At 37.6% G+C, this 24,739-nt stretch overlaps 1 protein-coding gene across 1 annotated transcript in view; it reads left to right on the top strand.

The window, feature by feature from the left end:
* The window catches only part of TANC2 (tetratricopeptide repeat, ankyrin repeat and coiled-coil containing 2), a 553,793-nt gene that overhangs the window by 364,499 nt on the left and 164,555 nt on the right, over positions 1 to 24,739 (top strand). The window contains 1 exon segment of the mRNA XM_037807876.1: positions 10,706 to 10,969. Coding sequence (XP_037663804.1) covers positions 10,706 to 10,969 — 264 coding nt within the window.

The following is a 24,739-nucleotide window of genomic DNA, read 5'->3' as shown; positions in this document are numbered from 1 at the left end:
TGGAAAGGGAAGATGCCTCGAATTGCTAAAGACACTCTAAAAAAGAAAAACGAAGTGGGAGGACTTACACTCCCTGACTTTGAAGCTTATTATAAAGCCACAGTTGCCAAAACAGCATGGTACTGGCACAAAGACAGACATATAGATCAATGGAATCGAATTGAGAATTCAGAGATAGACCCTCAGATCTATGGCCGACTGATCTTTGATAAGGCCCCCAAAGTCACCGAACTGAGCCATAATGGTCTTTTCAACAAATGGGGCTGGGAGAGTTGGATATCCATATCCAAAAGAATGAAAGAGGACCCCTACCTCACCCCCTACACAAAAATTAACTCAAAATGGACCAAAGATCTCAATATAAAAGAAAGTACCATAAAACTCCTAGAAGATAATGTAGGAAAACATCTTCAAGACCTTGTATTAGGAGGCCACTTCCTAGACTTTACACCCAAAGCACAAGCAACAAAAGAGAAAATAGATAAATGGGAACTCCTCAAGCTTAGAAGTTTCTGCACCTCAAAGGAATTTCTCAAAAAGGTAAAGAGGCAGCCAACTCAATGGGAAAAAATTTTTGGAAACCATGTATCTGACAAAAGACTGATATCTTGCATATACAAAGAAATCCTACAACTCAATGACAATAGTACAGACAGCCCAATTATAAAATGGGCAAAAGATATGAAAAGACAGTTCTCTGAAGAGGAAATACAAATGGCCAAGAAACACATGAAAAAATGTTCAGCTTCACTAGCTATTAGAGAGATGCAAATTAAGACCACAATGAGATACCATCTAACACCAATTAGAATGGCTGCCATTAAACAAAGAGGAAACTACAAATGCTGGAGGGGATGTGGAGAAATTGGAACTCTTATTCATTGTTGGTGGGACTGTATAATGGTTCAGCCACTCTGGAAGTCAGTCTGGCAGTTCCTTAGAAAACTAGATATAGAGCTACCATTCGATCCAGCGATTGCACTTCTCGGTATATACCCGGAAGATCGGAAAGCAGTGACACAAACAGATATCTGCACGCCAATGTTCATAGCAGCATTATTCACAATTGCCAAGAGATGGAAACAACCCAAATGTCCTTCAACAGATGAGTGGATAAATAAAATGTGATATATACACACGATGGAATACTACGCGGCAGTAAGAAGGAACGATCTGGTGAAACATATGACAACATGGATGAACCTTGAAGACATAATGCTGAGCGAAATAAGCCAGGCACAAAAAGAGAAATATTATATGCTACCACTAATGTGAACTTTGAAAAATGTAAAACAAATGGTTTATAATGTAGAATGTAGGGGAACTAGCAGTAGAGAGCAATTAAGGAAGGGGGAACAATAATCCAAGAAGAACAGATAAGCTATTTAACGTTCTGGGGATGCGCAGAAATGACTATGGTCTGTTAATTTCTGATGGATGTAGTAGGAACAAGTTCACTGAAATGTTGCTATATTATGTAACTTTCTTGGGGTAAAGTAGGAACATGTTGGAAGTTAAGCAGTTATCTTAGGTTAGTTGTCTTTTTCTTACTCCCTTGTTATGGTCTCTTTGAAATGTTCTTTTATTGTATGTTTGTTTTCTTTTTAACTTTTTTTTTTCATACAGTTGATTTAAAAAAGGGAAAGTTAAAAAAAAAAAAAAAGAAAAAAGACAAACAAGGAAAAAAAAAAAAAAAAAGATGTCATGCCCCCTTGAGGAGCCTGTGGAGAATGCAGGGGTATTCGCCTACCCCACCTCCATGGTTGCTAACATGACCACAGACATAGGGGACTGGTGGTTTGATGGGTTGAGCCCTCTACCATAAGTTTTACCCTTGGGAAGACGGTTGCTGCAAAGGAGAGGCTAGGCCTCCCTGTATTTGTGCCTAAGAGTCTCCTCCTGAATGCCTCTTTGTTGCTCAGATGTGGCCCTCTCTCTCTGGCTAAGCCAACTTGAAAGGTGAAATCACTGCCCTCCCCCCTACGTGGGATCAGACACCCAGGGAAGTGAATCTCCCTGGCAACGTGGAATATGACTCCCGGGGAGGAATGTAGACCCGGCATCGTGGGATGGAGAACATCTTCTTGACCAAAAGGGGGATGTGAAAGGAAATGAAATAAGCTTCAGTGGCAGAGAGATTCCAAAACGAGCCGAGAGATCACTCTGGTGGGCACTCTTACGCACACTTTAGACAACCTTTTTTAGGTTCTAAAGAATTGGGGTAGCTGGTGGTGGATACCTGAAACTGTTAAACTACAACCCAGAACCCATGAATCTCGAAGACAGTTGTATAAAAATGTAGCTTATGAGGGGTGACAGTGGGATTGGGAATGCCATAAGGACCAAACTCCACTTTGTCTAGTTTATGGATGGATGTGTAGAAAAGTAGGGGAAGGAAACAAACAGACAAAGGTACCCAGTGTTCTTTTTTACTTCAATTGCTCTTTTTCACTCTAATTATTATTCTTGTTATTTTTGTGTGTGTGCTAATGAAGGTGTCAGGGATTGATTTAGGTGATGAATGTACAACTATGTAATGGTACTGTAAACAATCGAAAGTACAATTTGTTTTGTATGACTGCGTGGTATGTGAATATATCTCAATAAAATGATGATTAAAAAAAAAAAAAAAAAAAAGGCATTCACCAAATCATGGGTGACAGATTTCAAGTGCTACAGGTCATGTTGACTTACCCTAGTAAAAACTCTGCATCCTATCCAGGAACTGTAATTGGGGGCTACCACCAACCTATCTATCATGATCAACTGGATTTTGAACAGGCATATTATGGGGACCATTACCTCTGCATCCTTCAAGTCGTTGATGGTGAAGCTAATATCCAGTTGCACCTGCAATATGGAATTGCTTTTGTTTACAATCTTTGCTTGGGGGTGAGGAAGAGGTAGTTTCAAGGGTTGCCACTTAGCTATTCCCAGACATTACTGACAAGTTCTGAAAATATTGTGAGGGTTTTGCCACCTTCTAGGTATTTCTATCCCAGTTATTCATATGGGGACTGAGGAAATAAGCATGAATGAATGAACCATTGGATGCACTATAAAAACACTGGCCAAAATTCCATTTATCACCTGGTCTCTATAGCTCCTATTCTAATCAAAAGACCATAATGGTGTTTGATTATCAGTGACAGTTCAGACTTCTTTCCCCAAAACCAGACTTCCAATTCTGGCCATATTACAGTAACAGGTACCAGATTTATCCTCCTGTGTTAAACAAGTAGAAAACTGGGCAAAATATATGAAATAATAGTTTTCAGACATTGGGCAATAAACAGCACAGGAGAGGGATTCCTGAGAAAAAGGAAATATGTGAGATGAGCCCTATAATTACCCTTGCTTACTGCTTGGAATGAGTTTCCAGGCTTCAGCATAAGGAGAGGCAACCTAAACAGAGCTCAGTGGTTTCACATGGTTGCCAAGACAGAGTTTGGAGTTCTTAGAAGCCAAGGAAGCTAGAATTTGTGGAACAAAGCATCAGAGTAGAGGAGGCTTCACAGATAAAGAGCTCTCGCAATCCACAGAGGGATTCTCTTAAGTCTTTGAATGTGTGCTGATTTGTGCCTGCATGTGAAGATACTTCTCTAGGCTGGAAAAAGAGTTACTGGAAAGAGAAAGTAAAATAATCTCCACACCTTACACAGGGCTGCAAATGGTTAGTGTTCCTACCAGCCAGAGTGGGAAACCTTCTAATGCATGAAATATCAGGTAGAGTCCTTAGAAGGGTTTTTATTGTTAGTGGGGCCACATTAGCCCTAGGCTTAATGCCTTGGACCTGTGGTAACAAATTTTAAAAGCAGGTATCAAAGGGATCAAATTGTTTCCAAGTTACTTAACTACACACCAAAACAAAAGCCAACAATATTTAAGGAAACACAACAAAATCCAGCACCCTACAATGTAACAGTCAAAATATGTAGTACCTACCCAATCAAAAATTACCAGGCATGAAAAGAAGCAGGACCCATGACCAGGAGAAAAGTCAGTAATTAGGAGAAAAATCTCCCAGTCATGAAAATGAATAACCATAAGCAGAGAAGGATATTAAAATGGCTCCTATAAATATACCCCGTGTGTTCTAGAAAGTAGAAGGAAGCATGAACATGAAATAAAGCTTCAGTGGCTGAGAGATTCCAAAAGGAGCCGAGAGGTCACTCCGGTGGGCACTCTTAAGCTCAATGTAGACAACCCTGTTTAGGTTCTAATGAATTGGAAAAGCTAGCAGTAAATACCTGAAACTATCAAACTACAACCCAGAACCCTTGAATCTTGAAGACGATTGTATAAAAATGTAGCTTATGAGGGGTGACAATGTGATTGGGAAAGCCATAGGGACCACACTCCCATTTGTCCAGTGTATGGATGAATGAGTAGAAAAATGGGAGCAAAAAAAAAAGAAAAACACCCAGTGTTCTTTTTTACTTCAATTGTTCTTTTTTACTTTAATTTTTATTCTTATTATTTTTGTGTCTGTGGTAATGAAATTGTTCAAAAATTAATTTTGGTGATGAATGCACAACTATATAATGGTACTGTGAACAATTGAATGTATGCTTTGTATCACTGCATGGTATGTGAATATATCGCAATAAAAATGAAAAAAAAAAAAAAAAACCACTATAGCAGCCCCTAGAAAATAAAGAAAAGGAGGGGGGACCAGGAGGGAAGAAGGAACGAAGGATGGAAGGAGAAGATAGGATAGGATAGTTTATAAGCCAATAGTGGAGATTAAGGAACACTAAAAAATAATTCGAAACAGACAGGAAAAGAAGGAAGAGAGAATGGATGGGATGAATAGGAAACAAATAGCAAGATGTGAGATTTAAACCCAATCATATTAATAATCACAATAAATATACAATTATCCTGACAAATTTCCACAGTTCTCTTGGGTAAGGATCAGAGAATGTTTTAGTACAGTGGCATTGCAGTGTCCATTGTCAAAGAGATCTAGCCTTTCTTCCAATGTGTCTTTCTGGTTTGTGAACTGATTTAGATCTGGGAACTGAGGGACTACATTTATAATGTGGCTGATACTAGCCCACCTTCCTTCCTTCCTTCCCTTCCTTCCTTCCTTCCCTCCCTTCCTCTTTCTTTCTTTCTCTTTCTTTCTGTCTTCTTTCTTGTCTTTCTTTCTTAACAAGTCAAGCAACATCCTAGTCTTTTGTCTGTGATCTGTTAACCATCACCGCTAATCCATTTTGGTCAAAGCACTGTGGTTGCGCTTCCAGCTTTGCTGTTCTTTACGATAATATGTCCTCCTTGTATCTGAGAATTAAGTGCTGCCAACTAGCTTCTGCCATTCTAAAATCCATCATCCCCACTGATACTAGGGAGCCCAGTTCCATGGCAGCATCTCTCTGTCACCCCCTCCTGGAGAGGACAGTCACCACCAAACTTCTCAAAAATGCCAGCGCTCCACACCACCACTCACATTTCTTACTTTCTTAGTGAAAGGATGTCTTCAAAGTACAAAGTAATACATAAAAACTCTTGGAATGACATCTTTTATTCTAGTTTTATAATGCTAGGATTTTTATAATCTAGATATTAATGTTTTTATCCTTCCATTTGTGTGGTTGTGGAAATGTTCCTATTTATGTATAATTATTGGTAAGACTAGATAAAATTGTAGAAGTCCTTTCAGTTTCTGTTTGATTTAATTAAGGAATTTACCTGTATAGGGTTAGAGCTACAAAAGGAGCTGTATAAGTAGGCTTTGTACTGTTTCCTTATTTGGAACCAATTTTTTTTTTTCCTATATTAGTTTCAACTTGAGGGCTATTTGTTTTATTCTAATTCTTTGTTCCATACAAAGAATGAGGAAATAAAATCAAATGGAGAAAAAATAGACTAAGAAGAGCAAATCTGTTCTACTTGAGACCACTGGGGCTACCCAGCAATCCATCAAAATTACATAATTCTCTTGAAAAAACACTTTGGGAACTTGCACAAAGTTTCTCTAAGTGGTTTCCCAGTTCATATAAAAGTTATGTTTACACCATGCTATAGTCTATTAAATGTGCAATAGCATTATCTAAAAAAAACAATGTACATATCTTAATTTTTTTCTTTCTTTTTAAATTTTATTGGGATTGTTCAGATACCATACAATTATCCAAAGATCCAAAGTGTACAATCAGTTGCCCCTGGTACCCTCATACAGCTGTACATCTATCACCGCACTTAATTTTTGTTCAATTTTTAGAACCTTTTCATTACTCCAGACAAGAAATAAAGTGAAAGATGAAAGAAGGAAAAAAAAGAAAAGGAAACTCGAATCCTCCCATATCCCTAACCAACCCCCCTCAATTGTTAACTCGTAGTGTTGGTATAGTACATTTGTTACTGTTTATGAAAGAATGTTGAAATACTACTAACTGTAGTATATAGTTTGCAATAGGTATATATTTCTTCCCTATATTCTCCTCTGTTATTAACTTCTAGTTGTATTGTCATACATTTGTTCTGGGTCATGGAAGAGTTTTCTAATATTTGTACAGTTAATCATGGACATTGCCCACCATAGGATTCAGTTTTATACATTCCCATCTTTTGACCTCCAACTTTCCTTCTGGTGACATATATGACTCTGAGCTTCCCCTTTCCACCTCATTCACGCACCATTCGGCACTGTTAGTTATTCTCACACCTTGCTACAGACACCTCTATTCATTTCCAAACATTTAAGTTCATCCTAATTGAACATTCTGCTCATACTAAGCAACTGCTCCCCATTCTTAAGCCTCATCCTATATTTTGGTACCTTATATTTCATGTCTATGAGTTTAAATATTATGATTAGTTCTTATCAGTGGGACCCTACAATATTTGCCCTTATGTGTGTGGCTTATTTCACTCAGTATATTGCCCTTGAGGTTTTGTCATCAACCCATTTTTTTTTAAGATGGTTTTGTTCACACACCATACATTCCATCCTAAGTAAACAATCAATGGTTCTCTATATGGTCACATATTTATGTGTTCACCACCTTCACCACTATCTATATAAGGGCATCTACATTTCTTCCACAAGGCAGGAGTGAGAGTCAAAGAAGGTAGAGAGGCAAAAGAAAGAGGAAAAAAAAATGACAGCTAGGAAGTAGCAAAAGGAAAAGTAACCTTAAATCCAAGTACAGAGTCAGACAACACCATCAATGTCAAGTGTCTAACATGCCTCCCCTATCCCCCCCTCTTATCTGCATTTACCTTGGTATATCACCTTTGTTACATTAAAGGAAGCATAATACAATGATTCTGTTAGTTACAGTCTCTATTTTACATTGATTGCATCCCTCCCCCAATGCCTCCCCATTTTTAACACCTTGCAAGGGTGACATTTGCTTGTTCTCCCTTGTAAAAGAACATATTTGTACATTTTATCACAATTGTTGAACACTCTAGATTTCACCAAGTTACACAGTCCTATTCTTTATCTTTCCTCCTTTCTTCTGGTGTCTCACATGCTCCCAACCTTCCTCTCTCAACCGTATTCATACTTATCTTTGTTCAGTGTACTTACATTGCTATGCTACTATCTCCCAAAATTATGTTCCAAACCACTCACTCCTGTCTTTTCCTATCACTCTGTAGTGTTCCCTTTAGTATTTCCTGTAGGGCAGGTGTCTTGTTCACAAAGTCTCTCATTGTCTGTTTCTCAGAAAATATTTTGAGCTCTCCCTCATATTTGAAGAACAGCTTTGCTAGATATAGGATTCTTGTTTGGTGGTTTTTCTCTTTCAGTATCTTAAATATATCACACCACTTCCTTCTTGTCTCCCAGGTTTCTGCTGAGAGATCCGCACATAGTCTTATTAAGCTTCCTTTGTATGTGATGGATTGCTTTTCTCTTGCTGCTTTCAGGATTCTCTCTTTGTCTTTGATATTGATAATCTGATTATTAAGTGTCTTGGCATAGGCCTATTCAGATCTATTCTGTTTGGAGTACACTGCGCTTCTTGGATCTGTAATATTATGTCTTTCATAAGAGATGGGAAATTTTCATTGATTATTTCCTCTATTATTGCCTTTCCCCTTTTCCCTTCTCTTCTCCTCCTGGGATACCAATGATACTTACATTCTCGTACTGTTTCATCCTTAAGTCCCCGGAGATATTGCTCATATTTTTTCATTCTTTTCTCCATCTGCTCCTTTGCCTGTAGTCTTTCAGGTGTTTCGTTCTCCAGTTCTTGAGCGTTTTCTTCTGCCTCTTGAGATCTGCTGTTGTATGTTTCCATTGTGTCTTTCGTCTCTTGTGTTGTGCCTTTCATTTCCATAGATTCTACTAGTTGTTTTTTTGAACTTTCAATTTCTGCCTTATGTATGCCCAATGTTTCCTTTACAGCCTCTATCTCTTTTGCGAAATATTTTCTAAACTTTTTGAATTGATTTAGCATTAGTTGTTTAAATTCCTGTATCTCAGTTGAAGTGTATGTTTGTTCCTTTGACTGGGCCATAGCTTTGTTTTTCTTAGTGTAGGTTGTAGTTTTCTGTTGTCTAGGCATCTGACCTCCTAGGCCACCCCAATCAGGTTTTTCCGGATGAAAACAGGCTCAGGTCACAGAAGGATGAAATATTCAGTATCTGGTTTCCCTGATGGTTTTTCTTAGAGGATTGATACACCTGTGCTTTTCTGCCCGGCAGGTGCACCTGTCAGCCTGTCGCTGGCTGGTGTAAGAGGGTTGTGGCCTGTGGCTCTCCTCCCCCAGGCTTTGGGGTCTGGTTCCGGAAAGGCAGGCAGTAGAGCTGGGCCCCTCCCTTTCCTCTTAGGAAGCTATGCCCCCTCCAGAAAGGTCATCTGCATATCGATAAGTTCTTTGTTTCTCTGACTCTGCTGATCTAAGTGTTTTGATTTTAAAATGGCTGAGGCTATCTTTACTGCAAAGCGCTGTGGCTAAAAATGGCTGAGGTTTTCTCCACAGAGAGAGAAAGGGACAGAAAAGCTCCCAGGTTTTCACCTGTCAGCCAGAGATAGCACCCAATCCTCTGGGCTCCCCATCCTGGGACAGATATGTCCCCCAACTCTCCCAAAGTCAGTGGTCACCAAAAGACTCTGCTTGTTGAGGATTCACTGTCTGTATTGAGCAGTTAACATTAAAAACCCACTTGGAGCTGGGCTGAGAGAGTGCTGCTCTCTAGCACCGCTAGGCTTCCATGAGGGAGGGGCTCTCAGCTCTCGGCTCTCAGCGCGGGTCCGCAGTTTTACTTACTGATATTATGCTGCGATCTCGGGCATTCCTCCCAATTCAGGTTGGTGGATGATGAGTGGACAGTCACGTTTGTCTCCCCACAGTTATTCCAGGTTATTTACTAGTTTTTTGGTCATTTATGGATTGTTCCAGGGGAGAACTAACAGTCTTACACTCCTCTCTATGCCGCCATATTAGCTCCTCTCCTACGTATCTTTATTTAAAAATACTTTATTGCTAAGACATGCTAACCATTATCTGGGCCTTTAGTGAATTGTAATCTTTTTGCTGTTGGAGGATCTTGCCTCCATGTTGATGGCTGCTAACTGATCAGGGTGATGGTTGCTGAAGGTTGGGGTGGCTGTGGCAATTTCCTAAAATAAGACAACAATGAAATTGGCTGCATCCATTGACTCTTTCTTTCACTTGAACTATTAAAGGCCATTGTAGGGTTATTAATTGGCCTAATTTGAATATTGTTGTCTTCAGGGTATAGGGAGGCCTGAGGAGAAGGAGAGAGACGAGGGAATATTGCTGGTCAGTAGAGCAATCAGAATATACACAATGTTTATCACCTGAGTTTGTCATCTTATATGGGGATAGTTCGTGGAGCCCCAGAACAATTACAATAGTAATATCAAAGAACCTGATCACAAATTACCATAACAGATAGAATAATAATGAAAAGATTTGAAATATTGTGAGAATTACCAAAATGTGACACAGAGACAAGAAGTGAGCACATGTGGTTGGAAAACTGGCACCAACAGACTTGCCAGAAGCAGGGTTGCCACAAACCTTCAATTTGTAAAAAATGCAATATTGCAAAGTGTAATAAAATGAAGAACAGTAAAATGAGGTATGCCCATAAATAATAAAAGGTTGTTTACCTTGCTTGAAAAATTAAACAGAAACGTGAACAGGCATATAGGGAGTATTATAATCCAAAAGGACAGCTATGATTTGGTTATCAATATAAAATAATAATATTTGGGTTAGTATTAATTTAATACTAACCCAAACTAATTATACACTCTACTTAAAATCCTGATGAATCTGATTTTGATGAATACTGACATGTTAAGAAGTCAGATAGCTTATGAAAAATGTATATGTTAAAGTTTATTAAAATATTATGAATTGGAAGAAATTGATAATAAACTTCGGTTTTGCATTTTTCCTTTGTTGCCATTCTTATGATCCTGTAGTGTTAAAAATCTAAATAAATTTTAACCTTGAAATTTTAGCACTGGTATAGATCTGAATTTATGAATTTGTTTAGTTCATTTAAATAGAATTGTTAAATACATGTGAGAGATGGTTATAGTTTGGTTTCAGTTACTTAACTTCATGATGGAGTTGAAATTATTATCAGTGGATTTTTAAAGTAATATTAATATTCTCACTATCTAGTCATGAAATTGGTAGTCATAAACAGACTAATCCCTACTTTAGGTTGTTTTATTTTGTTTTAATACATTTTACTCTTTTTTTTTCAGCTACATTGACAAGCTATTCTGAAAACATGGAACGCACAAAATACGTTGGGGAATGCAGTAAAGAATTAGGATCTGGAGGAAACCTAAAACCTTGGCAATCTCAAAAATCCAGCATGGACTCCTGTTTATATCGAGTAGATGAGAACATGACGGCTTCCACCTATAGTCTGAATAAGATCCCAGAGAGGAATTTGGAGACAGTTTTGTCACAGTCAGTACAGTCTATTCCACTATATCTTATGCCACGACCAAATTCAGTAGCAGGTAAGGTTTTTAAAATATAACCATTTCTTTTGACTGGTATGTATATCTAAATGTCCTACTCTGACAGTATTTAAATGTTCCATTCATCTTCTTTACATAAGCTGTTCTTTTGTTTTTTGGGTAATACACATCTTTCAGAACTTGGAAAAGGCTTATCTTCCTCAAGTGATGTTAGTTCTGCTTCTAAAATATATAAAAACATATACAATCAGAAATAGACCCTATAAAGTATATTGTCAAACTACTGAAAGTCTTTTTTTTCAACATTAGAAGTCGTTGAAAGGATTTTAGTTTGAGGGTTTAGTTTTCAGGAACTTTAATTTTACAAAACGATACTAAATCAAAGCATATTTCAGTCTAATTTGTATTGCTAGAAATCATCATCCATAGCTTGAAGGAGTGACAGGCAGGCAAGAATTCAGCTTCACCATTTCAAGAACTCAATATTTTCAGAATACCCTGGATATCTAACCATAGAAGAATCACCAGGCACCTACATTTCTAAATAATAACACACACAAAAAAAAAAACACTAGCAGTCTCAGTCATAAAGAAATGAAACAGAAGGTTAAGTGGGTTAAATATAGAGTCATTCTTTCTCAGCTACGCAAAATTGCTAACAGTAATGATGTCAAGGGATATTTTTCTACAGCCAAGTTGCAGTTTAATTATTCAGACCAGGAATAGTGGACATGCTGACATTTTCAAAATGCAGCATCAGAGTAGACTTTGTTCAGACTACAAAATAAAAATGTTTGTCTTTCTTACTTAGCTTGAAGAATGCCTGGATAGATTTATTCACTGATATAAGATATTAAAACCCTAAGTTTGGTCAAAGAGCTCTTATTTCCCAGTTCTAATTTGTTACACTATGCAGATGATAGTATGGTGCTTCTTGCCATTCCCATTTTCCTTTCCTACTTTTTCAAAACTGTTACTCTTTGTTCCTACTTCAGAGAGACCATCAGCATTTGTCATCAGGTGTGGTTATAGGGGAGGGAGGGAAGAAGGCTCATGTGAAAGATAAGTAACTGCTGAAGATTTTAATATTGATTTTTCAAGATCATGGTTTTTTACATATTGACAGCAAATTTTCTCTCTTAGGTCCTTCTAAATTTTTTGATCCCTAACTACCATGTCATATTAATAGAATCTTAAAATGGTCTCTTTTGTAATGCATCAAAGTGAGTCTTTCCAGAAAACAAGCCTGTGAATCCTTGCTTACGTATAATTGGGGAACTATAGCTACCAATCTTAATGGCAGATCCCAATTTACCTTCCTAACAAAGCTACAATTATTTCTAAGAAAACTCTGGCTATATTATTTGAGAAAGACGCTGAGCACTTAGCGGGAGACAGAATTTTTGTTTCAGTGAGTTGACTATGCATTCTTAATGCAGTATGTCAGTTCAGGGATGTGAATTGAGTATGTGAGTCTCTATCACTACTTAATAACATTAGCAAGCTGTACTACCCCTCTTCTTCCTTACTGTTCCCTTTCATTTTTTTCAGCCTATTAATCGAGAACTATCTCTTTTGGTTAAGAGCTCTTCAGCCCTTCCTCAGACTTTCCTTAGCCCCAAGCACACCTCAAAATTGTTCTATCTCTGTTTTAGCCAAGTTCTCCCTCCCTTGTCCTATCCTGCACCTTCAGAGTAGTACAGAACTGAATGGACTATGGGAAGAGGGAATGGAACAACCAAGTCTTAACTCATTTAATATTTTGCTATTCATCTCAGAAAAGGCATCAGAACTACATATAAAACTAACCATCAGTCAGTAATAAGCCGCAAGGCAACTACCAAACCATCTCCATCTGATTCCTGGCCATCTTTCCAGGAAAAATTCAGATTTTCTCTCCTTTATGGAGCTTCACAACCACAAGTGATTACTCCCTCCTCTAGACTCTTCTGATACTTTGTACATATTCTTTTTTTGCATTGACAGTCCTCTACCTTGTATTTTATGTAGTTATTGTCTATACGTATTGGTCTGCCTACTAGGTTTTAAATGATTAGGAATTGAAGATACTCCAGTAGACACTCCGTAATTGTTTGTTAAATGAACTAATTAATGAATATATGAATGAATCAACCAATTTGTGAAGCTGTTTTTAAACAAAAACACTGTAACTAATAAATCTAATCATATTTTTTTTTTATTCTACTGCCATAGGGTATACTCTTTTCATGGGAGGGGATTACCAATAAAAAGTGTGTGGGGCGGGGTGGGGGGACTTCATTTATAGAAAGAAAGATCTACATAAGATGGTAAAATAGCCCAGTCACAAAACAATGTTGGACTTACTATAAATATCTCAATACCTCATTTCTTCCAAAATCATAATCTATGGTTCTCTTAATATATGGAGTATAGAAACAGCATTTATCATTATTTGCTATCAGTTGGCTACATAAGCAAAGCTAAGGAGTATTTATATTTTCCAGTGATTGACTAGAAACCTTTTATTCAATTAAAAATGTAATTATTGAAAGGGGGGGGGGATCTTAAGGAATTTCCTACTGCTCTAAAATAGGGTTCAGCAAACTATGGTCCATCAGCCAAATCTGGCCCACTGTGTTATTGGAATACAGCCATGCTCATTTGTTTACTTATGGTTCCTTTTGTATTATAATGACAGAGTTGAGTAGTTGTAACAGAGACCATGTAGCCCACAATGCCTAAAATATATAATGTCTTGCAATCTCAACCCTGCTGTAAAACCTTATCCTGGTACCCATGTTCATCTGATCCAGGTCACCGCTCAGCTGTACATCTCATAGACAGTGTTAGCTGTGCCTCGGAATAGGAGTAGAAGTTGTTTTCAATTTTGTGGAAAAGTTTCATGATGTCATGACATATTTCACATGAGCGCACAAATTGCATGGAGAATCATAAATTGATAAGTAATTCCATGGAAAGGCCTTTGCTACTTAGCTGTACTGATGTTAGATAACAAGGACCCTGGAAGAATTTCAAAGAGGCAAAAAAGCTGAAATTTGCTCTTAAATTTTGTTTTGTTTTGTTCTTAAATTTCTGTAGTATGCATTTAGCTAGATTCTCCTCATCACTGTGGTGTTAGGTCATCTGCATATGAATCTGGAGGCCTAGTTACCAGAACTTAGGAATTTTCAGTATGGTGGTAGTGATGAAATCTCTTAATGTATTTGTTCCAATCTTCTCATGTCCTCTTTTTAGTCTACTGACGAGAATATGAAATACTTTGCCCTTCTTGAGCAGAAATATCTGTAGGGATCTTTTATTTCACCCTATAAAAATGCCAAAACTTAGGGCTTACCAAGAGATGTCCAGGACTCATATAACAATTAGCTAGATGATTCTCTGGAACGATTGCTTTCCTGAAACTGGCATAAGACAGCTGTCAGAACTATCAGTAAGTTACCAACTATTGCTATTGAAGGAATTGGCTGAGCAACTCTATTTCATGGAACAGAACCAAGTTCTCTGTACCAGGTATTTTATTCACCAGGTAAAAATATCATTTGAAATATGTAAAAAAAGAAGACGATAATAAACTTTACAAGGCAAGCTAATCTTTTCAGATGATTAGTACATTGTATTCTTCCATTACATGGGTTGGAAGACTTGTTTATTTAGACTTTAAGCTATTAGAGCTGATATTCTAGTCATGTAATAAAATCATTTTAAATTGCTATCAGTTTATAGGGAATTGTTATACAGTTTGTGAATTTTTCAGGCTTCTAAACTACTACTTCATTCCTTTGCTAACTGACAGCAAATTTACTACTTATAGTCACCAACATAATTGTGACTACACTTGTACTTCAGTAAATTTTTGCATATCCATTGGAACAGTGACTGGAGCAGATAATAACAAATATTAAGAAATACATCTTAGGGAGAACTACAAGAGGAAATTCTAATTGACATGCATTGCTGCTATTTGTTAACACTTTGCTGTGATATTATAATTATAAATACATATTAAATTCGGTGACACAATAGTTTATTAAGTAATATAGTAACTGGAGGGCATGACTAAGTGCAAAGGGAGAGATTGGGATACAGAGGAATGCAAGGCATCACAGAAAAGGATGATTAAGAATTCACCAAGAAGACAGAAAGAGGAAAGAAGAACGAGAAGTTAAAGAACTTGGCACATTATATTAGTGTTTCTGCATGTCTAGAACCTGGGGTACATAGAAGGAATGGTAGATGACACTGAAAGGTGAGGCAGAGGACCTTATTTACTCTGATAATATGTTGTTTTTATATTGTTGCTAGTGAATAGTACTCAACAGACTTCAAGCAGGAGCCATATTATCAAATTTGTAGTTTGGAAAGATGACTGTATGTGGCCATGTCCATCCATACAGGATAGGCTAAAGGAGGAAAGCCTGGAATTAGGGAGAAAAGATAGTTTAAAGTGTCTGCTGTTGTGCAGAATTCCAGATAGTGAACTTGCTGATTGAAGGCTTTGAGAGGTCATAGAACATCTGTCCTAGAAAATAGGATTTTATTTATTGACAGTGTTGAACAAAATACTTTACCAGAGAATTATTTCTTGTCTGAGTTAAACATAATACAAACAAACCTGCTATTGCCTACAGGCAAGTCATAAGTCAGAGAATAAATAGTTTGTATTGGGTTGTTTTTTGTATTTGAAAACCATGGTTTCACTATGCTCATAAAGAGCCAGGAAAGTAAGCTATAAACCAAATGAATCAGTTATATTCAAAACTTTATAGATTGAGGCTTGAAAATGATTCCAGAATGTAGAGAAATAAAATGACTTTCTTAGGAAATTGTCCTCCTAAATGTATAATGTGTGTAAATATTTGATGAGGACACCACCTTAGTTAGCTTAAATATTTAGCTATCTAAATCATTTTTTAGGTAAACCATGATTTTTTTTTTTTTTTTTTTTGGTCCTGGGTATTTTTAAATTTTTTTTTATTTTAAAGTAATTTCAAATGTACAGGACACTTACAAAAATCATACAAACCCCTTACAGAGAACTCCAACACACCCCCCCCCAATACTTGGGTCCACTAATTTTAACATTTTGCTGCATTTGCCATATCATTCGATCTATCCATCAATCTTTGTCTCCATCCGTTTATCTATCAATCCATTTTTCGAACACTGAAGTGTAGGTTGTATACAGCATACTCCTTAAATACTTAATATTTAGCCACGTACATTTTCTAAAAACAAGGATATTAACTTATGTAACCACTTTAAGTGCAGTTATCCAATCCAGGAAATTTAACATTGATACAAAGCTTACAATCTATGTTCCAATTTTTTCCCAGTAATGTCCCTTTGAAACTTTTATCCACCTTTATTAGATCCTGTCCAGAATCAAGTATGGCATTTAATACCCATTGTCTCTTTAATTACTCATTCTTTCTTTCTTTTTTTAATTGTGGGAATATGTGTACAACGTAAACTTTCCCATCTCAACCACTCCAAGGATACCATTTAGTAGGATTAATCACATTCTGTGTTATAGTAACCTTACCACCATCTGTTACTAAAAACTTGCTCATCTCCCCAAACAGAAACCTTTTACCCATTATTCATTAACTCCCATTCCTCCTGCTACCCCACCTTTGGCAACCTGTACTCTACTTTCTGTCTCTATGAACTTACATATTCTCTGATGTTTTCTTTGTAGTTACCATGGGGCTTAAATTTAATATCCTAAATCTGTAACAGTCTTGTTTGTTTAGGTGCCAACTTAACTTCAGTGCTACACACAAACCATGTTCTTAGACCTACCCACCCCCACACACACACATACACACTCGGTGCTGATTTGAAGCTCTTATATACCCCAGAAAAGGCCATGTTCTTTTAATCCATTCCTGTAGGTGTGGACCTGTTGTATGTGGAACCTTTTGATTTTGTATTTCAACTGAGATGTGACTCATCGCATTCCAAGTGGGTCTTAATCTTTTACTGGAGTCCTTTTTGAGAGGATAAAAGGCAGAAAAAGCCAGGAGAGCTCAGAGAGAAACACCCAGAGAAGTTTGGAGAGAGCTTAGAGGGAGAAAAGTCCCAGAGATGCCAAGAGAGGACACACAGAAGTTCCAAGAGGAGGACACTGGAACCAGAAGCTGAAATCAACACAACCTGGGAGCGAAGAACCAGCAGTCGCTGGCCGGGTGCCTTGCTATCTGACAGAGAAACCCTGGATGCAATCAGCCTTTCCTTAGAGAAGATATCTTCCTCTTGATGCCTTAATTTGGATGTTTTCATGGCCTAAGAACTGTAAATTGTTAGTTAATAAATCCCCATTGTAAAAGCCCATCTATTTCTCATATACTGCATTTCAGCAGCTTTAACTAACCAAAACGGTTGTGTTTATATACTGATTCATGGGCTCAGCAACATGGACTTCCACTCACTAAAGCCAACCTGGCTACAGCCACTGCTGAGTGCCCAATCTGCCAGCAGCAGAGACCCACCCTCAGTCCCTGATATAGCACCATTCCCCGAAGTGATCAGCTTGCTACCTGGTGGCAGGTTGATTCCATTGAACCACCTCCATCATGGAAGGGGCAGCGATTTGTTCTAACTGGAATAGACACATACTCCAGATATGGGTTTGCCTTCCATGCACACAATGCTTCTGCCAGAACTACCATCCATGGCCTTACACAATACTTTATCCACCATCATGGTATTCCATACAGCATTGTTTCTGATAAAGGAACCCACTTCACAGCAATTGAAGTGCTGGAATGGGCACAAGCTCATGGAATTCTCTGGTCTCAACCATGTTCCCCATCCTCCTGAAGCAGCTGGGTTGATAGAACAGTGGAATGGCCTTTTGAAGACTAAATTGTAGCACCAACTAGGTGGCAACACCTTGCAGGGCTGGGGCAATGTTCTCCAGGAGGCTGTGTATACTCTGAATCAGTGTCCATGCTCTTTCACCCACTAGCTAGAATTCACAGGTCCAGGAATCAAGGGGTGGTAATGGGAGTGGCACCACTCACTATTAACCCTAGTGATCCACTAGAAAATTTTTTGCTTCCTGTCCCTGAAACCTTAAGCTTTGCTGGTCTATAGGCATTAGTTCTAAAAAGAAGAGTGCTTCCACCAGAGACACAACAGCGATTCCACTGAACTGGAAGTTAAGACTGCCACCTGGCTACTGGGGGTTTCTTGTGTCTCTGAATCAACAGGCAAAGAAGAGGATTACTATGCTGGCTGGGGTGAATGATCCTGATGATCAAGGAGAAATAGGACTGCAACTATATAATGGAGGTAAAGAAGGAGTTTGCCTGGAATATAGAAGATCCCCTAGGGCGTCTCTTAGTAGTATCATACCCTGTGATTAAAGTCAATGGAAAACTGCAACAACCCAATCCAGACAGGACTACCAATGACCCAGAAACTTCAAAAATGAAGGTTTGGGAGACGGAAGTAGATGGCAGCATAGAGAGGAGTGGAAGCTAGTTTGTCCCCTGGAACAAATGATAAACAACCAGGAACAACGAGTAAATAATCTGGAATAACTGTGGGGTGACAAATAAGACTGTCCACTCATCATACACCAATCTGAATTGGGGGGAATGCCTGAGATCACAGCATAAAATCTGTAAGTAATAACTGTGGATCCAAGCTGGGAGCCCCCTCTCCCCACGGCCCGAACTGCAAAGCCTCACAGTGCTATAGAGCAGCACTCTCCCAGCAAGTGAATATAGCTCAGCTGAGTTCCAACTGGGGTTTTAATTAGCAAACATGGACTGCTCAATACAAGTTAGGAATCCCGAACAAGCAGAGGGAGGCTTTTGGTGATGACTGACCTTGGAGAGCTGGAAGGTGGCCACAGACTGGCCCTGAAGGGGGCTTTCTGTCCCTTTTTCGGCTCAGTGGAGAAAGCCTCAGCCATTTTCAGTTCCCAGTGCTCTGACCCAGACAAGAGTGGAGAAAGCACAGGCAGAGAGACTATTCAAATGTAAATGACCTCTCCCTAGGGGGTGTATCTTCCCTAAGAGGAAGAAGCTGGTGCCAAGCTCTACGACCCGCCTTCCATTCAGAACCAGACCCCAGAGCCTGGGGAAAACAGCCATGGGCCACACCTCCTTACACCAGTCTGGAGCTACATGCAAACGCGTCACCTGCTGGACGGAAAAACACAGTGACTTGAGGCCTCACAGGGTGTACCAATCTTCTAAGACACCCTCAGGGAAACCAGATACTATTCCCTCCTTCCAAGGCCTGAGCCTGTTCTGGTCTGGGTAAACCTGATTGGGGCAACAAAGGAAAACAGATGCCTAGACAACAGAAAAGTACAACCTACACTAAGGAAAATGAAGTTATGGTCCAGTCAAAGAAACAAACTTATACTTCAACTGAGATACAGGAATTTAAACAACTAATACTAAATCAATTCAAAAGTTTAGGGAAGATATGGCAAAAGAGATGAAGCATATAGGGTGCTCAACGATTGTAATAAAAGGTACAAATATGTTTTTACATGAGGTAGAACAAATGAATGTCAACATTGCAAGGTGTTAAAAATAGAAACAATGCAAACTAGAGACTATAGTTAACAGAAACATTGTATTATGCTTCCTTTAATGTAACAAAGGCAATAAAAAAAAATAAACAACAAATGTGAATAAACAAAATGTGGTAGATCCATACAATGGAGTATTGTTCAGCCATAAAAAGGAATAAAGTGCTGATATATGCTATAACATGGATGAACCTTGAAAATATCATGCTAAGTGAAAGAAGTCATTTATATGAAATGACCATAATAGGCAAATCCATAGGACAAAAAGGAAGTCGATTAGTGGTTGCCCAGGGACTAAGGGCTAGGGGAAGGGAGAATAGGGAGTGACTGCTAATGAGTGTGGGGTTTCTTTTTGGAATGATGGAAATGTTCTAGAAATAATGGTGATGCCTGCACAACTTTATGAATATATTCTTGAAAAGGGTGAATCTAATAGTATGTAAATTAACATTGTCAAAAAATACAAAATAGGAAAAGAATTCTCTCTTAAAGAAAAGAAAGATATCTCTGGCTGCTGGTGGAGAATGGATTGGAGGAGGGCGAGAGTATACAAGTGGGGAGACCAAGTAGGAGGTTACTGTAGTAGTCCATGTAAGAGCCTTGTGTATGGTGAGTAGAGATGGAAATAAGAGGATACTTACAAGCAAAATTTGGGTGGTAGAACCATCTGGATATGCTGATGGCTACAGTGACTATATAACTCACAGCTCTGGGTTTTTGTGGTTGAGAGGCTATAAGATTATATTAGTGTTGATTTTACTAAATATGGATATCTATCTGCTTTTGAAAGTCTCTAGGGATGGCTGAGTTGCTCTATTCACAACAAAAAAGAAAATGTACTGTTATATCCCACAATAACTCTTTCTGATTTCTGAACCATTAATCTTGGTTTGACAACACAGGAAAGCCCGTGGGCTGCCATCTTTTGACTCAGCTAGTGTTGCTTCAGCTCATTAACAAGACAAATCAGCTTTTACTTCCTTTGTAACTTTCAGTACCAAAAATTTCCCTTAATCACCTGTCCCACTTTTCTGAACTCTGTAAGGGAAGGTATAATGATAGCTTCTCACCCTAAATGTCATTTTAACAAACACGCACCTAACTTTTTTGGTGGTCTGAGATAGAAAAGGGAATATTAGAGCTTCTGATAAGCTGGATTCTAATCTTCCTCCACCTTTTGTCTTCATCATGGAGGGGAAGGCTTTCCTGCTCTCCCCCAGTCTTCCTCACTGTGACCTCAGAGCTCCTGAAGTCTAAATCGCTTTTAAAATAAATTTTCTTAGCTCAGAAAGGCCCTCTCTTCTCATTTTAGTTCTAAATATGCATATTTTCCCTTACCTTCTAATGATTGCAGAGAAGTGGTTCCCCAAACTGGGGGAAATCAAATGCCTAATCTCCTTGGTGAACAGGAATAATTAAGTAATCTATTAGGAGATGAGCTTGAAGTAGGAAGAAAAATCCAGTATATTTATATTTATTAAATTGTTCTAAGTATATGAACAGTAGGGGCTGGGGAGGGGAATGAAGCATGCCAGGAAGAAAAGGCCTTGTTCAAATCCAGCTATTAATCTCAGTATTACTAATATATTTATTTATTTTAGAGGTCAAATAATGTTGATTAATTGTTTGAAAATACCATTTAGCATCACTTTTTTTAAAAAAACTCGGTGAATAGTTGTTTAAATATTCATTGCCGTGTTATAGATTCTCCCCACATGAAGAAGAGAATCACCCTCAAGGAACCTGTGCTGTTTATCATCTGTATGGGGCCACATCTCTGGCATGACCAGGAAATTTCAAGGAATTGTTTAATCCTTGAGGATGCCGCTGGATTGAACTCCAAGCAATAAAACCATTTATATTATTCCATAAGACTGTTGATTTTAAAAAGAATGGAAAGGACATGTAGCTTTTATACACTTCTACCTGTAGGGAGAATAAAGTCAGTACATGCACAAATGTTTATGGTGTTTTGTTTTTTTGGTTTTTTTCCCGAGCTTTTACCTCAACTCAACACAAATGGAAGAAATATATATAATGAAATTTTTAAAGTAAACCAAATATATTTTATTAACTGTATTAAAATTGAGGTCTGGTTAATAAAAGTATAACTATTGGTCAAGTAGATTCAGCTGTATAGTTTTAGAAGTATAAAGACTCAAGTATATTCTGTAGTTAGATATACCAATTAAAAGCCTCATATACCACATATGAGGATAGTATTATTTAATGAAAACTTTTAATTGGAATAGTAAAATGATTAAGGATGAATTTTGGCAGTCTTTCAAAATTATGGCTTGGGTTTTTCCTGGAGTAGCCAGCTTTGTTAATGTAAATTTAGATGTTTATACACTTTAAGTTAAAATATGAAAGATTTTTAAAAGCCTATGTGTTTTATTGTTTTCAAAATGTAAATTGCTGTTGCATATTTGTTTTTAAGCCTGTTGTATTAGAAGGAAGTAGAAGATCCTTTATGGACTTGTGGGTAGTTTGGCAGAAATTATCAGAGAGTAGGCTGTCTCTGGTTATCCTTAGTGTCTTAAAAAGAGATTGGCAACGAATTGGAGGGGTGTGGAAGCAGGAAATGTTTGCTTGCAACAGCTGTCATCAGTGCTTTATATGAGAATGAAGGATTATCAGGGAAACATACAAACAACAGAAGTCATTAAAATATAAATTCTCACCATCTACTTGTTAATATTTGGAGCTGCACATTTTCTAAGAAAAGGATCTTAAGATCAGGTAAATACAAAATGGGTATCCAGGAGGATTTAAATGAATCCAACTAGAAATAGAAACTCTAATAAGGATTTTACAAAAATTAATAATGGGCTTTTCATCAGTCAGAATGTTGGCTTTATGTATCATGGGAATAAAGAGAGCTTCTTATCCAAGCTGTAGCAAATAGTGTCATTTCAGGCTCCCCACTTAGGTCAGACAGAATATCAGTTGTGCTCCTATAATCCGTTTTCATTGGTGGCAACTAATAGAAGAAGAAACAATTCAGACTTGCTTCCAAACTCAATACAGAATGGGCTCTGGACTGTTTTGTACCAAATGTTGTCTGCCTGGTTTTTGTCTGCTCATTTGTGGTATAAAGAAATTATTTTAACTTCAAAAAAGTGTATCATTTAAGTACTCTATTAGTGAGTAAGTAGTCCCCAGCTGTTTTGGTTTGATGAACTCTCAAAAAAATATGTGCTATCTTTTTTCTATTGCCTTCTCTTCCTCTTGATATCAATTTTGTGTGTTTAAAAGCTTTTTCTTTTTATATAAAATTTTTTATTGTAAATTTGTTTTTCCTATTTCCTCAGTTCACTAAACTCACCTAATTATCTCTTATACTTGTATCTAGAAAGTATTCATTAAATATTATAGTGTTAACTTGACAGAATTATCTCAAAAAAAATTGCCAGCACAATTTCACCGGAAGAGTAGCACTGTGAGGCAGGATATGTTTTCTCCTAGAACTGTTATTGGTGTTTGGACCAGATGCTGATGCTCAAGGCATTGTTTGAGATAACCACCTCCTTCATCTTTAGCTTGCAAATATCCGAGTGAAACAAAAGCTAATTTGTTACTCATTGATTATTTGAATGTCACCAAAATATAAAATGTACATAAAAATACAATTACTCAGTCATTTAACAAGTACTTAATTGAGCATCTGTTATGGTCCAGGCACTTAATTGAGCATCTGTTATGGTCCAGTGTTCAAAGCACTTGAGCATCATCAGTAAAAAAACAAGATCACCACCCTTATGGAACTTACCCTACCAGGGAAAATAAAATAAACATAATAAATTAAATTATGTAATATGGTAGAAGGTGATATGTGCTGTTGCTCAGAGTAAAAGTAAAAGAGGGATCCATAGTACTTGTAGGAGGAAAGTATGAACATCCTTGGAGCCAAACATTACTACAGTGATGTCTATTAAGCATTAAGAAAGCAGAAGAAAGAAGAGGATGAGGGAAGAACTAGACAGATTGTTAAACATAAGTAGGACTTAGTCTGGAATTCAGTTCTACACTGAGCTTTATGAGCAGAGCAATCTGATTGATTCTGAAAAGATAAGGTGGTCAAACATGAATTGGATGTGTCTTCTTGCCCTCAAGGAACTTACTACAGTCTAGTAAAGGAAAACAAGCATGAAAACAACTGTCTGAATAATACAAAATATATGTTTGTGGTTATTGAAAAGGAAAACAGAGTTATTTCCTTATAGAAACTATACCTATAATTTGGGTAAATTCCTTTCACTAGGTTTCCAGTAGACCCGATAACTAAGGTAGGGAATATATAATTTAGGTACTGTTAAGCACATTTTATTCAGCTCTTTTCATAGTTGAGCACAGAGAACATTAACATTATAGAATGTAAAACACTGAGCAGGATGTATATATGAATAATGACGATCAGACTGTGAATTTTCAGTCTGCCAAGAAATCTTTTAAAAAAAGCTTTTACCTCAAATTATCTCTCTTTTTTGATTTAAGGTAGAAAAGTAGGATAATTCCACTTTATGTGAAGATCAAATAAAGACAGAGATCTAGGCTGGACAGGAAACGTCCTGGCATTTTTATAAGTGGTCCACAGTGTCAAAGGAACCACTTTATTTAAGGGATGTATTGTAAAAGCTAGTTCAAACATTTAATTCTAAAGATGCCTTTTGAAGCTTTTTAATTAAAGTAGCATAAAACTGTTGAGACCATTATATTTTATAGAATGCTACTATGACTTCTCATTTAACTTTGTAAATCTGAGTTGTTTATTTTTCTTTGTATTCGTCTTTTATATTAGCTGATGTTTTGGTTTCTTAGTTGCTAAAACAAATACCATACAGTGGTTTGGCTTAAACAACGGGAATTTATTGGCTCATGGTTTTGAGGCAAGGAAGAATCCAAAATCAAGGTATCAGCTTGGCAATGCTTTGTCGCAGAAGAGTGTGGCATTCTGGGGCTGGCTGCCAGTAATTCCTTGGTCCTTGGCATTTCCATCACATGGCAGTGCTCGTGGTAGTGCCTTCACTTTTCTCTTTGGGTTGTATTGACTTTCAGCTTCTGACTGTTCCCAGTAGCTTGTCTCTGTGTGGCCTTCTGTATTAAGGCCTCCAGTAATAGGATTCAGACCCATCCTGATTCAGTTGGACCACATCTTAACTGAAGTAACTTTATCAAAAGGTCCTATTTTCCCATTTATAATGGGTTCACGCCCACAGGAAAGAATTATGATTAAGAACATGTTGTGGGGG

Source organism: Choloepus didactylus, chromosome 18 (genome assembly GCF_015220235.1).
Source record: "Choloepus didactylus isolate mChoDid1 chromosome 18, mChoDid1.pri, whole genome shotgun sequence".
Taxonomy (NCBI): domain Eukaryota; kingdom Metazoa; phylum Chordata; class Mammalia; order Pilosa; family Megalonychidae; genus Choloepus; species Choloepus didactylus.
The sequence above is the reverse complement of the archived record's forward strand: the minus strand, read 5'-3'. Positions and strand labels throughout refer to the sequence as shown.